General features: G+C 40.9%; 1 protein-coding gene across 2 annotated transcripts in view; it reads right to left on the reverse strand.

Moving 5' to 3' along the window:
• Window positions 1–13,465, reverse strand: part of LOC126258964 (ubiquitin-protein ligase E3C) — a 199,980-nt gene that overhangs the window by 3,128 nt on the left and 183,387 nt on the right. For both annotated transcript variants that reach the window (XM_049955684.1, XM_049955683.1), the window contains exon 16: window positions 11,982–12,239. In XM_049955684.1, the coding sequence (XP_049811641.1) occupies window positions 11,982–12,239 (258 nt within the window). The remainder of the gene's footprint in view (window positions 1–11,981; window positions 12,240–13,465) is intronic.

Raw genomic sequence — 13,465 nt, forward strand, 5'->3', positions numbered from 1 at the left:
AGCACAGGACAAGATGAAAGGGGAAAAGATACCAGGTACGGACAAAGTAAGTGTCGAAATGGTGACGGCAGCAAGAGATGTTTGTTGGTCTTCAGAAAAATTGGCCTGTATCCAAGAACGAGAGTAGGAAGGTTTGTAGAAACTACAGGGGAGTCACACTGTGCCAAGGTATATGAAAAGGTCCTGGAGAACAGAAACCAAACAAAGGGTTCAACAAACTGAGAGAGGAACAGCATGGCTTCAGACCTGGGAGCTCGTATCTGATTGTCACAGCACCAGGCACACCACTATGAATTTGGGGAAGACCTTGTGATGGTCTTTCTCAGAATAGGAAAAGCATTTGATACGTCTGTAGAAGAAAGGTCAGGGAAGCACTAGAGTAGAAGGGGATGATGGGAAAAAAAGGACAAGAAGCAGAGTTGGGGAAGATGTACTGTGGAAGTCTGAGTTGTGTGGAAATGGGAAATGAAAGGCTGGATTGGTTCCAGCAAATAAAGGGTATGAAACGGAGCAGGACATTGTCACCTCACCTCTTCACTGTGGTCTTGGATGAGATAATGACTAAGATGACAGAAAAAACTGGAGAAGACAAGATGAAAGCAATGGTGTTTGTGGCTGACTTGATGGTCTGGGGAAACAGGGTGAAGGAGATTCAGGAACAACTGGATGCTTGAGAAAAAATGGTTAAGACGGCAGAGTATGAAATTTAATGTAAACAAATATGAGATTGTGGTTAAAACTAGAAAGAAAGATAGGACCAACTATCGGAATAAGGATTGAAGGCGAACAATTGAAGAAGATGGAAAGTGTCAGGTACTTGGAAAGTGTGATACAGGAAATTGGACCAAATGAGCAAGAGATCAGTGAACATGGCAGACAGGCAGAATCATTCCTGCAAGGTGTTAGGAGCCTGGCATGGAGCAAAGACCTCCCACAAAGAAGCAAAGTAGAATTATATGGACGTTTCTTCATCCCAGTGCTGACCTATGTTCTGAAACATGAAAAGATCTGTAAGCAGATTATAGGTAAAGTAGGATGGGAGAAACAAAGAAAGAGAGGGTGAGGAATGAAGCAGTAAGGGAGGCAGTGAAAGAGGGACCTTTGTGGAGTGGGATACAAACATTAAGGCTAATATAGAATGGGCACCTAAAGAGAATGGAAAACAAGAGGCTTCCCAAGAAGATACATGAAATGGAGAGGCAAAGGAAATGACCAAGAGGAAGAGCAAGGAATAGATGGGTGAAAGGTGTAGAGTAGTTTACCACACGACTGGACCAGAGTGAATGCAGAAAGATGGTGGGAAAACAGCACTAGATGGCATGGCTTATGTTCCCTGAGGCTGGAATCTTCAATATGAAGATGATGATGATGATGATGATAAAAGACAAATAGTATCTGAAAATCACAGGTAGTTCATTGTAATTTGTATTTCACCATTGAAAAAAGTTTAGGGGAGACAGTGTGGCTTGTTCATCCAAACAGTGACTGATGCTATCATATGGATTTCAAAGATTTCTCATAATCTGAAAAGATCAATGGACAAAATAAAGGCCTAGGATACACACAATAATTTAGCGTTGGTCAGTCGAGAGCAAGATTGGAATGCAAACAAAAAATCAATCATAGTCATCATATACTTTACAACAGGAACCATCACTTAGAAGGACTTGTTTCCTAATGATGAAACTATCATCTGGCAAACTCACTTTGCCATTTGCCATTTTTTGAAACAAGCCTCGTTGTATTAGAAATTAGAATCACGTCAAATTCAAATTCACAACTGTTGTTACTGTAAGGCAACAGAGATAATATGCTGGGCAAAATAGAACGGAAAATACTTGTTTTGTGTTTTGATGGACATTGTATTTTCGTTGCATAGTGTTTTGGTTTTCTATTAATTGCAACGAATTATAAAAGTGTGGTGATAAATGTGTAAAATTATATAATGTATTTAGATTTAAGTATTTAAATATTATAAAATGCTGTAAACGAATTGTGGCCATGTTAAGGGATTATTTTGACTAGTATGGTGTCATGTGACCCGACTCAGGACTGTGGATATGAGCGGGAAAACGGGGTCTTTTTGTGGTCGAGTTCAGTTGCATTACGTTGCACAGAAAGCATAGAAAGCAATCGCAGAAACTACAGTATTTTCAGAGTACAAGAAGAATAATGTTTAAGTATTCTCTTGATGATCTGCATGAATGTGCTATGGAGAAGCAATTTCTTAAATATTCTGACAATACATGTAATACCAAATCAGAGAAAACTTGGCAGTTTTATTGTACAGATCTACACTTTAAGGACAGCAAAGGAGTAATCAGAACCACTACATTGCCCGTAAGAGCCTGTTTTCAAAAAATGCCTGAACAGACTTGTAATGATGTATGAAGATGGTATCTGTTCTTTCAGACATGTCCGAAAGAACAGATGCCATCTAAATATAGTTCAAGCTAACTGGCCATTGACCTCCTCCTGTGCTGGATGCACACACACTGTCCAAACTCTTTACGGGACTCGGTAAGATTGTCTGCCGTGTGTAATGAGTGTAATGGGCAGGGGCACTACGAATGTAGTGTAAGGACATTAAGTTGGGAATGTGGGTTTCATGGGGAGCGTGCAAGGGATAAATCTCTGCAGTCGCACTATCCCTCTGTGCCCTTGGTGGCTCAGGTGGATAGTGTGTCTGCCATGTAAGCAGGAGATCCTGGGCTCGAGTCCCAGTCTGGGCACACATTTTCAACTGTTTCCGTTGATGTATATCAACGCCTGCCGGCAGCTTAGGGTCTTGATTTAATTATCATTTCATTGTAATGATGTGTTTTCAGCAATATACGGGGGTTGTTCTAATTAAACCAATTGTGTTCTGAGTGCTGCAGCGAAGGCTACATAAGCCGCAAGATGCTGAAACATCATACATATGTTCCATTAATTGGCGCACTCACAGTGTATGCTAACAAAAGTCATAATTACATTTCCTGCCACTAGGTCAAAATATGGCACTGTAAGCAGTCAGAATGTGGTGTGGCTGTAGAAAAAGGGGAGAAACAATAAAACACATGATAATGGTGGTTCCAGCACATTTACTAGGACAGGGTCACAAGCTTGCTCAATATGGTCTCCCAAATCAACAACATGCGCATCTGTAAAACGGCATGGTTGACAGTTGCTTGCAACAGATCCGGTGTAAGTAGAGCGATACGTCGTCGCATGCTATCCTTCAGATCAGGAAGAGTTCACATACATTCCTGATACACACGATCTTTCAGATATCCCTACAACCAAAAACACATGGATTTAGGTCGGGGGATCTGGACAGCAACCCACCTCAAAATTGCCTAAAGGTGATGCAATCATTATCAAAGGTTTCTTGGAGCATATCCTTCACCTGGGAAGTGACAGGTAGTATTGCACCATCTTGCATAAAAATAGTTGTGTGGACACAGTTGCATTCTTGCAACACTGGAATCATGTGTTGGGCAATTAGGTCCTTTCAACGTGCATGTCACTGTACATCTAATAAGCCCACGAGGCATCATCATCTTGAAGAAAAATGGACAGAGAATAAAGGAGTTCGTGAAACCACATCACACAGTCACATAAGCTGAGTTCAGAGGAAGTTCCTATGGAAAAAAGGTATATGACAGTTCTGTGCATTAATAGCACTGTGCAGAGTGAAATGTAACTCATCCATTCAAAGAATATTCCCTGGACACGTCATCCATTTCTATCCTTGCCAAAAAACTAAGGGCAAAGTCATAGTGCTCTAGTTTATCTTGTGAGGATACCAGTGTAAAATGTGCCACAACATTTTTTGAAATATTGACCAGGAGCAGCTTGAGCACTGGCTACACACTTTCAGGCGTGTGTTGCACGATCGGCTATAGCTATTGCAACTTCACCCACAACTGCCACTGGAATGGGCTGCCTCTTCAAGATATACTACCTAATTCACCTGTTTCTTCAAATTTCTTGATCATATTCTCTAGCCCATTTAATGACATGGGGTCTCTTTGAAGCTGTTTCTGTCAGTGATATTCCCGCAGTGCAGCTCTGCTATTACTGCCATTCTGATAAAACAACTTTACCAGCAGTGAATAGTCTTTCTTCTCAGTATCTGAGAAGTTTTGTATGGAAAACTTCAACCTTCTTAACCTTTACATCACCCGTCACTTAACAAAAGAAATCAACATGCATCATCAAGCAATGAACAGCATACTGATGTCAAAACAGGAAAAATTTCACTTTATGTCTGCTCAAAGCACTATATTTTCAGCTGGTGGCAGAAAGTAGAACTATTATTTTTCAGCATATTCTGTGAGCGAACATATTGCTGAATATACCTATGATGTTTCAGCGCCTTGTGATGTAGTCTGCATTGCAGCACTCCCAACACCGCCAGTTAACTACAGCCGTCTGGTAATTGGAAAACTGCATTTTTATGGGAAAAAATGAAGCAGCATTGTTCAAATAGTCATTAGCTTAATGAAACATGTACCAACACACACACACACACACACACACACACACACACAACGTACTCAAAAGTATAAGGACACCCACAAAAACATACGTTTTCCATATTAGATTCAATGTGCTACCATCTACTGCCAGGTACTTCGTATCAGCAACCTCATTAGTCATTAGACATCATGAGAGAGCAGAATGGGGCGCTCTGTGGAACTCAAGGACTTCGAACATAGTCATGTGATTGGGTATCACTTGTGCCATACGTCTGTACGCGAGATTTTCTCACTACTAAACATTCGTAGGCCCACTGCTTCTGATGTGAGGGTGAAGTGGAAACATGAAGGGACATGTACAGTACAAAAGTGTACACACCGACCTCGTCTATTAACTGACAGAGACTGCCGACAGTTGAAGAGGGTCGTAGTGTGTAATAGGCAGACATCTATCCAGATCATCACACAGGAATTCCAAACTGCATCAGGATCCACTGCAAATACTATGACAGTTAGGTGGCAGGTGAGAAAACTTGGATTTCATGGCCGAGCAGCTGCTCATAAGCCACACATCACACTGGTAAATGTCAAATGATGCCTCACTTGGTGTAAGGTGCATGCACATTGGACGACTGAACAGTGGAAAGATTTTGTGTGGAGTCACAAATCATGGTACACAATGTGGCGATCTGATGGCAGGGTGTGGGTATGGTGAATGCCCAGTGAACGTCATCTGCCAGCATGCGTAGAGCCAACAGTAAATTTCGGAGGCGGTGGTGTTAAGGTGTGGTCGTGCTTTTCATGGAGGGGTCTTGCACCCCTTGTTGTTTTGCATGGCACTACCACAGCACTGCATGCAGCTTTACTGTATGGTTAAATGATGATGGTGTCCTCTTGGGTAAAATATTCCGGAGGTACAATAGTCCCCCATTCGGATCTCCGGGCAGGGACTACTCAAGAGGACGTTATTATCAGGAGAAAGAAAACTGGCGTTCTACGGATCGGAGCGTGGAATATCAGATCCCTTAATTGGGCAGGTAGGTTAGAAAATTTAAAAAGGGAAATGGATAGGTTAATTTAATTTATTTATTTATTGTTCCGTGGGACCACATTAAGGAGAATTCTCCATGGTCATGGAACGAATCAATACATGAAATTATAACACGATAGTGGAAACAGATAAAATGAAATATAAGAAACATATTCAGGCAACAATTCGTAAGTTTAAGCTAAGATTTTTGAGTTCTTGTGATAGCTTATTGAAAATGGATGCAGCAGAATACTGCACTCCTTTCTGCACAAGAGTCAAGGAAGTGCATTCCACATGCAGATTTGATATCTGCCTAGTATTAACTGAGTGAAAGCTGCTAACTCTTGGGAATAAGCTAATATTGCTAACAACAAACGACATTAAAGAAAATATATACTGTGAGGGCAATGTCGGAATTCCTAGACTATTGAATAGGGGTCGACAAGAGGTTCTCGAACTTACACCACACATAGCTCGAACAGCTCGTTTTTGAGCCAAAAATACTCTTTTTGAATCAGAAGAATTACCCCAAAAAATAATACCATATGACATAAGCATATGAAAATATGCGAAGTAGATTACTTTTCGTGTTGAACTGTCACTTATTTCAGATACTGTTCTAATGGTAAATAAAGCAGCATTTAGTTTCTGAACAAGATCCTGAACATGGGCTTTCCACAACAGCTTACTATCTATCCGAACGCCTAGGAACTTGAACTGATCCGTCTCGCTTATAGTATGCTCATTCTGTCTGATCAAAATATCGGTTCTTGTTGAATTGTGAGTTAGAAACTGTAAAAACTGAGTCTTACTGTGATTTAGCATCAAATTATTTTCCACAAGCAATGAACTTATTTCATGAACTACATTATTTGATACTGTTTCAATATTACACACAAGATCCTTCACTACCAAGCTGGTGTCATCAGCAAACAGAAATATTTTTGAATCACCTGTAGTAATAGAAGGCATATCATTTATGTAAATAAGAAACAGTAGTGGCCCCAGCACCGACCCTTGGGGAATGCCCCACTTGACTGTGCCCCATTGGGACTGAACATCACTACCACTCTCAATATTGCGGAGAATTACCTTCTGCTTTCTGTTCTTAAAGTAAGAGGCGAACCAATTGTAAGCTACTCCCCTTACTCCATAATGGTCCAACTTCTGTAGTAATATTTTGTGGTCAACACAGTCAAAAGCCTTCGTTAAATCAAAGAAAACACCTAAAGTTCGCAGCCTTTTATTTAATCCATCCAAAACCTCACAGAGAAAAGAGAATATAGCATTTTCAGTTGTCAAGTCATTTCTAAAATCAAACTGTACATTTGACAGCAAATTATGTGAATTTAAATGCTCCAGTAACCTTGTATATACAACCCTCTTGATAACTTTAGCAAACACCGATGGCATAGAAATAGGTCTATAATTGTCAACATTATCCCTGTCTCCCTTCACTACCGAGTACTTTAATCGGTCAGGAAACCGACCACTCCTAAAGGAAAAGTTGCATACATACATACATACATACATACATACATAGAACAATACTTCAGTATTCTGCTAGATACCCCGTCATATCCATGAGAGTTCTTGGTCTTTAGTGATTTAATTATTAACTCAATCTCCCTCTTGTCAGTATCATGGAGGAGCATTTCAGGTAACGGTCTCTGAACACTTTTTCTAAGAGCGCTATATGATTCCCTGTTGGGACTGGGTTTCTATTTAGTTCACCTGCTATCTTCAGAAAGTGATTATTAAATACTGTACATATATGTGACTTATCAGTAACACGGACATTCCCACTACGCACTGATTCAATATCCTCGACCTGTCTCTGCAGACCAGCCACTTCCTTTACGACTGACCATATGGTTTTAATTTTATCCTGAGACTTAGCTATTCTATCTGTATACCACATACTTTTTGCCTTCCTAATAACTTATTTAAGCACCTTACAATACTGTTTGTAATGGGCTGCTGCATTTAGATTGTGACTCTTTCTAACGTTTTGATATAATTGCCACTTTGTTCTACAAGATATTCTTATCCCTTTAGTCAGCTACCCAGGCTGCCTGTTTGTGCTAGTACCCTGTTTTGAACGCTCTAACGGAAAGCAACTTTCAAAGAGCACGAGAAAAGTCTTGAGGAAAGCATTATATTTATCGTCTACTGTATCAGCACTATAAACATCTTGCACTCTTGATCCTTGATAAGGGTTATAAAGGTCTCTACAGCAACTGGATCAGCTTTCCTAAAAAGTTGATAACTATATTTAACATGTGTTGCAGCACAAAAATCTTTTAGAGTTAAAATTTGTGCATCATGATCTGAAAGGCCATTCACCTTTTTGCTAACAGAATGCCCTTCTAGTAATGAGGAATGAACAAAAATATTGTCTATGGTTGTTCTACTGTTCCCTTGCACTCTCGTTGGACAGAATACGGTTTGCATAAGATTATATGAATTAAGGAGGTCTACCAGCATCCTTTTCCTTGCACAATCACTTATACAATTAATATTGAAGTCACCACATATTACTAACTTTTTGTGTTTCCTATAAAGTGAACCAAGAACCTCCTCTAGCTTTAGCAAAAATGTTGTGAAATCAGAGTCTGGGGATCTATAAATAACAACAGTAAGAAGTTTAGCTCCACTAAATTTAACCACACCTGCTCAACATTCAAACACCTTTTCAGTGCAGTACTTTGACACATCAATTGACTCAAATGGGATACCGTTTTTCACGTACATGGCTACTCCCCCACACTGCAAAGAGCTCCTACAAAAGCTGCCAGCCAACCTGTATCCTGGTAAAGGAAGCCTCTGAATTATCTCCTTATTTAAGAAGTGTTCAGATATACCAATAATATCAGAGTCAACATCTATAAGCAGTTCACTAACTTTATCTCTAATACCTTGTATATTTTGATGAAATATACTAATTCCCTCATTAATCGGATACCTAAGCTTTGTCGAAAGTGGTTTCTTTGTTAGAGAGACTTCCCTTAAGCAGGAATACCTATCAGCTGACTTCAATCTAAAAAAGGTACAGCTCTAACACCCACAACTACCAGAATTTTTCCATGAGTGATCCCACTACCCCCACCTATGCTGTCACTTATAAGCTTTGCCAACCTCCCCTTTCCATAGCTGTTGAGGTGCAGGCCATGTCTAGTGAAACCCGTCCTGCTGATAGACTCCACCGACACCACTGAAATGTGACTCATGCCTTCTGCCATCAGCGCACCCCCAAGTCTCATGTTATTACGCCTGACGGCTGTATTAAGATGAGGCCGATCGTGACGCTGAAACAGTTCCACGAAATGCACATTCGTGTTGCCAGTCTGAGTGGCTATCTTTTTCAGGTCACCATCTATGTCATACTCCCCATCCCTGTCAATACTCTTACCAGCCCCACCCACAATCACTACCTGATCCTCTTTAGTAAAATTCCTACATAGCTCTCCCCCCCCCCCCCATGTTAACAGTCACCTGAGCCAATCCTGCATTAGGCTTCACAATGCTGGTGTCCTGAACTCACTCCCCAACACTTCCTGCAACTGCTGGCCTACACCTCTACCATGAGAACTACCTAACAGCAGAACCTCCTTCTTTCTCTTAGACATTGCAACTGTCCTAGCCACCGTAACTGCTGAGGTCTGCTGCACACTTCCTACATCTACAGCTAGATATACATCTACATCTACAGTTAGATATAGTGGGAATTAGTGAAGTTCGTTGGCAGGAGGGACAAGACTTCTCGTCAGGTGAATACAGGGTTATAAATACAAAATCAAATAGGGGTAATGCAGGAGTAGGTTTAATAATGAATAAAAAAAATTGGGGTGCAGGTAAGCTACTACAAACAGCATAGTGAACGCATTATTGTGGCCAAGATAGACATGAAGCCCGTGCCTAATACAGTAGTACAAGTTTATATGGCAACTAGCTCTGCAGAGGATGAAGAAATTGATGGAAAGTATGATGAGATAAAAGAAATTATTCAGATAGTGAAGGGAGACGAAAATTTAATAGTCATGGGTGACTGGAATTCGAGTGTAGGAAAAGGGAGAGAAGGAAACGTAGTAGGTGAATATGGATTGGGGCTAAGAAATGAAAGAGGAAGCCGCCTTGTAGAATTTTGCACAGAGCACAACTTAATCATAGCTAACACTTGGTTTAAGAATCATGATAGAAGGTTGTATACATGGAAGAACCCTGGAGATACTAAAAGGTATCAGATGGTAAGACAGAGATTTAGGAACCAGGTTTTAAATTGTAAGACATTTCCAGGGGCAGATGTGGACTCTGACCACAATCTGTTGGTTATGAACTGTAGATTAAAACTGAAGTAACTGCAAAAAGGTGGGAGTTTAAGGAGATGGGACCTGGATAAACTGACTAAACCAGAGGTTGTACAGAGTTTCAGGAAGAGCATAAGGGAACAATTGACAGGAATGGGGGAAAGAAATACAGTAGATGAAGAATGGGTAGCTCTGAGGGATGAAGTAGTGAATGCAGCAGAGGATCAAGTAGGTGAAAAACAAGGGCTAGTAGAAATCCTTGGGTTACAGAAGAAATATTGAATTTAATTGATGAAAGGAGAAAATAAAAAAATGCAATAAACGAAGCAGGCAAAAAGGAATACAAACATCTCAAAAATGAGATCGACAGGAAGTGCAAAATGGCTAAGCAGGCATGGCTAGAGGGGGAAGAGATAGTATAAGATATACACCATAGTGAAAAATGGGGAAAAATGAGTATTTATCAAAGTAGTGGCAGAATGCAAAGCCCCGATTATTTATGTGAAGCTCTCGCTTCCAACTGCCCACCTCCATGACTGAGTGAACAACTTGATACACATTCATTCAGGGGACCTGTGTCCAATGCCCGCCAATGCTAAGGATTTTTACTTGCTGGGGGCACTGGACTTGGGTAAAATCAGCCTCATGATGCCATCTGAGGAGCTACCTGATTGAGGGGCAGTGGCTCCAAGGTCAAAACATTGACAATGGCCATGACTGCAGTGTGCTCACTCCATGCCCCTCCATACCGCATCCAATGATGAATGACTGAAGATGAAACTGTGGTCAGCTGACTATTACGTAGCCATCAGGGTCTAATTGCAGAGTCCCCCCCCCACTCCTTTCAATAACCAATCAATAGATGTGTCATTCAACTCTTCTTGTACACTTCTGTGTCTTCCTAAGCCTTTCTTCCATTTTATTCTAGTTTAGAAAGGTTTCCTGTTCCTCCTTCTACCATTGTACTTTATTTTCTTTCCCGATAGTTCCTAGTCTTAACCTTATCTCCACCCCTAAGTCAATCCACCAATTGTTAATGGGGCGGGGGGGGGGGGGGGGGGCGGGGGGGGGCACATATTTCTGTGGCATATATTTGCCACTCTTTTTCAGAACAATTTGTTATTAGAGCAAAATCTTATCCTTCTCACCTAAATATCGAAAATAATCTTAGCCATGAGCTAACTACACCATGTGATCAAAAGTATCCGGACACTTGGCTGAAAATGACTTACAAGTGCATGGCACCCTCCATCAGCAATGTTGGAATTCTATATGGTGTTGGCCCACCCTTAGCCTTGATGACAGCATCCACTCTCGCAGGCATACGTTCAATCAGGTGCTGGAAGGTTTCTTGGGGAATGGGAGCCCTTCTTCATGGATTGCTGCACTGAGGAGAGGTATCAATGTTGGCCGGTGAGGCCTTGTCACGAGGTCAGTGTTCCAAAACATCCCAAAGGTGTTCTATAGGATTCAGGTCAGGACTCTGTGCATGCTAGTCCATTACAGGGACGTTATTGTTGTGTAACCACTCCACCACAGGCCGTGCATTATGAACACGTGCTCAATCGTGTTAAAAGATCCAATCATCATTTCCGAATAGCTCTTCAACAGTGGGAAGCAAGAAGGTGCTTAAAACATCAATGTAGGACTTTGCTCTTATAATGCCATGCAAAAGAAGGGGTTCAAGCCTTCTCCACGAAAAACATGACCACACCATAACACCACCGCCTCCGAATTTTACTGTTGGCATTACACACGCTGGCAGGTGATGTTCATTGGGTATTCGCCATACCCACACCCTGCCATCGAATCGCCACATTGTGTACGGTGATTCGTCACCTCACTTGATGTTTTTCCACTGTTCAATCATCCAATGTTTATGCTCCTTACATTGGAAACAGTGGACCTAGGGATGTTAAGGACTGTGGAAATCTCACATACAGATGTATGACACAAGTGACACCCAATCACATGAGCACATTCAAAGTCCAGGAGTTCCACGGAGTGCGTCATTCTGTTCTCTCATGATGTCTAACGACTACTGAGGTTGCTGATATGGAGTACCTGGTAGTCTGTGGCACCATAATGCACCTAATATGAAAAACGTATGTTTTTGGGAGTGTCCGGATACTTTTTATCACATAGTGTATGTATATGAAGACACTGCAGTATAGAACTTACCTTGAAACCAAGTAAAGGTGGTCTTGAACAGCTAGTGACAAACTTTAATAACTGCCGTTTCTGTATATCCGAAAAGCCTTCAACTACTTGCCAAAATGCAAGTATTGTTGGGTGTTCTTGTGTGTAACCACCAGCATATACGGTATGTTGTTTAAGATCTTCTACATCAACAGGTACTTGGGCTCCTGAGATTAATACCTGCAGTTCTTTGTTGTTAAACATCTGCAGCCATTCTGGAGGTATAACATTTGCAAGACCCTGTATATGGAGACAAGTGCACATATTAGTAAAAATACACCTCAAAGTTGCATGATCATTAAGTCAAAATGCAATTAAAAATTGTTCCCCTCATACGTGTATTTTCTAACAAAACTGAGTTTAAACACCTGATTAAGTAAGTAACTATTTCTTTCAAATTCATTCACGACATTTTTCCACTATCTGGATTGATGGCAAGGAGTGGGAGTTACTTGAATATGCTGACAATCTTCCCATACCTCTTACATACGAACATTTATTATTTGTTTATTTACCATCATACACGAGGCCTGCTGTCTAATGGGCCTGCAAACCATGCAAACTACTACAGAAAATGATAAGCATAACAAACTTATTAAATAGTTTCTGTTGTTACTTAAATTCCAGCATAATGTATTGTTCATCTACTTCAATAGACAGGGTGTACAGAAAGTCCAAAAACACTTTCAATTATTTATTGCACAATAACTACACACTGCACAGATGTCATTCATATTGCATTTTGAAGAGAAACTCTCAAAGTTTCTTTCACATACATTTGATGTGCAAACCATGAGTGACCCGGCAGATGTCAATATGGTAATCAAGTTCTTGCCATATCCATTCCAGCATGGCATTGCCGATTGTGGCTGTCGCTTCCCGTATTCTCTCCCGGAGCTCTGCGAAGTCACGTGGTAGAGGCAGTACATGCACCAGATCTTTAATGTGTTCCCACGTAAGAAAGTCACACAGAGTTAGATCTGGTGATCAGGGAGGCCATTTTATGAAACAGCTGTCCCCTTTTATAGCATGGCCAATCCATCAATGTGGCAGCTCCGTGTTCAGGTACCCACGAACTTCACAATGAAAATGAGGTGGAGCCCCATCCTGCTGAAAGATGAATGGAGAGACCGACTGTATTTGAGGCATCAGCCACTGCTGCAGCATTTCCAAGTATGAATATCCAGTGACAGTGCTCTCGGTGAAGAAGAATGGCCTATACAGTTTTCAATGTGACAAGACACAAAAAATATTTACCTTTGAGGAATCACGCTCAAATTCAACGCATTTCTATGGATGCTTTGTACCCCAGATTCAACAGTTATGCCTATTCACTTTCCCATTGGTGTGAAAAGTAGCTTCATCGTTAAAAATTAAGTGCTCAACAATGTCATACCCATCCTCATTCAACTGTTGCAACTATGAACAAAACTCAAAATGCTTATCTTTTTCGTCATCATTGAGCT

The sequence above is a fragment of the Schistocerca nitens genome, chromosome 1 (assembly GCF_023898315.1).
Source record: "Schistocerca nitens isolate TAMUIC-IGC-003100 chromosome 1, iqSchNite1.1, whole genome shotgun sequence".
Classification (NCBI taxonomy): domain Eukaryota; kingdom Metazoa; phylum Arthropoda; class Insecta; order Orthoptera; family Acrididae; genus Schistocerca; species Schistocerca nitens.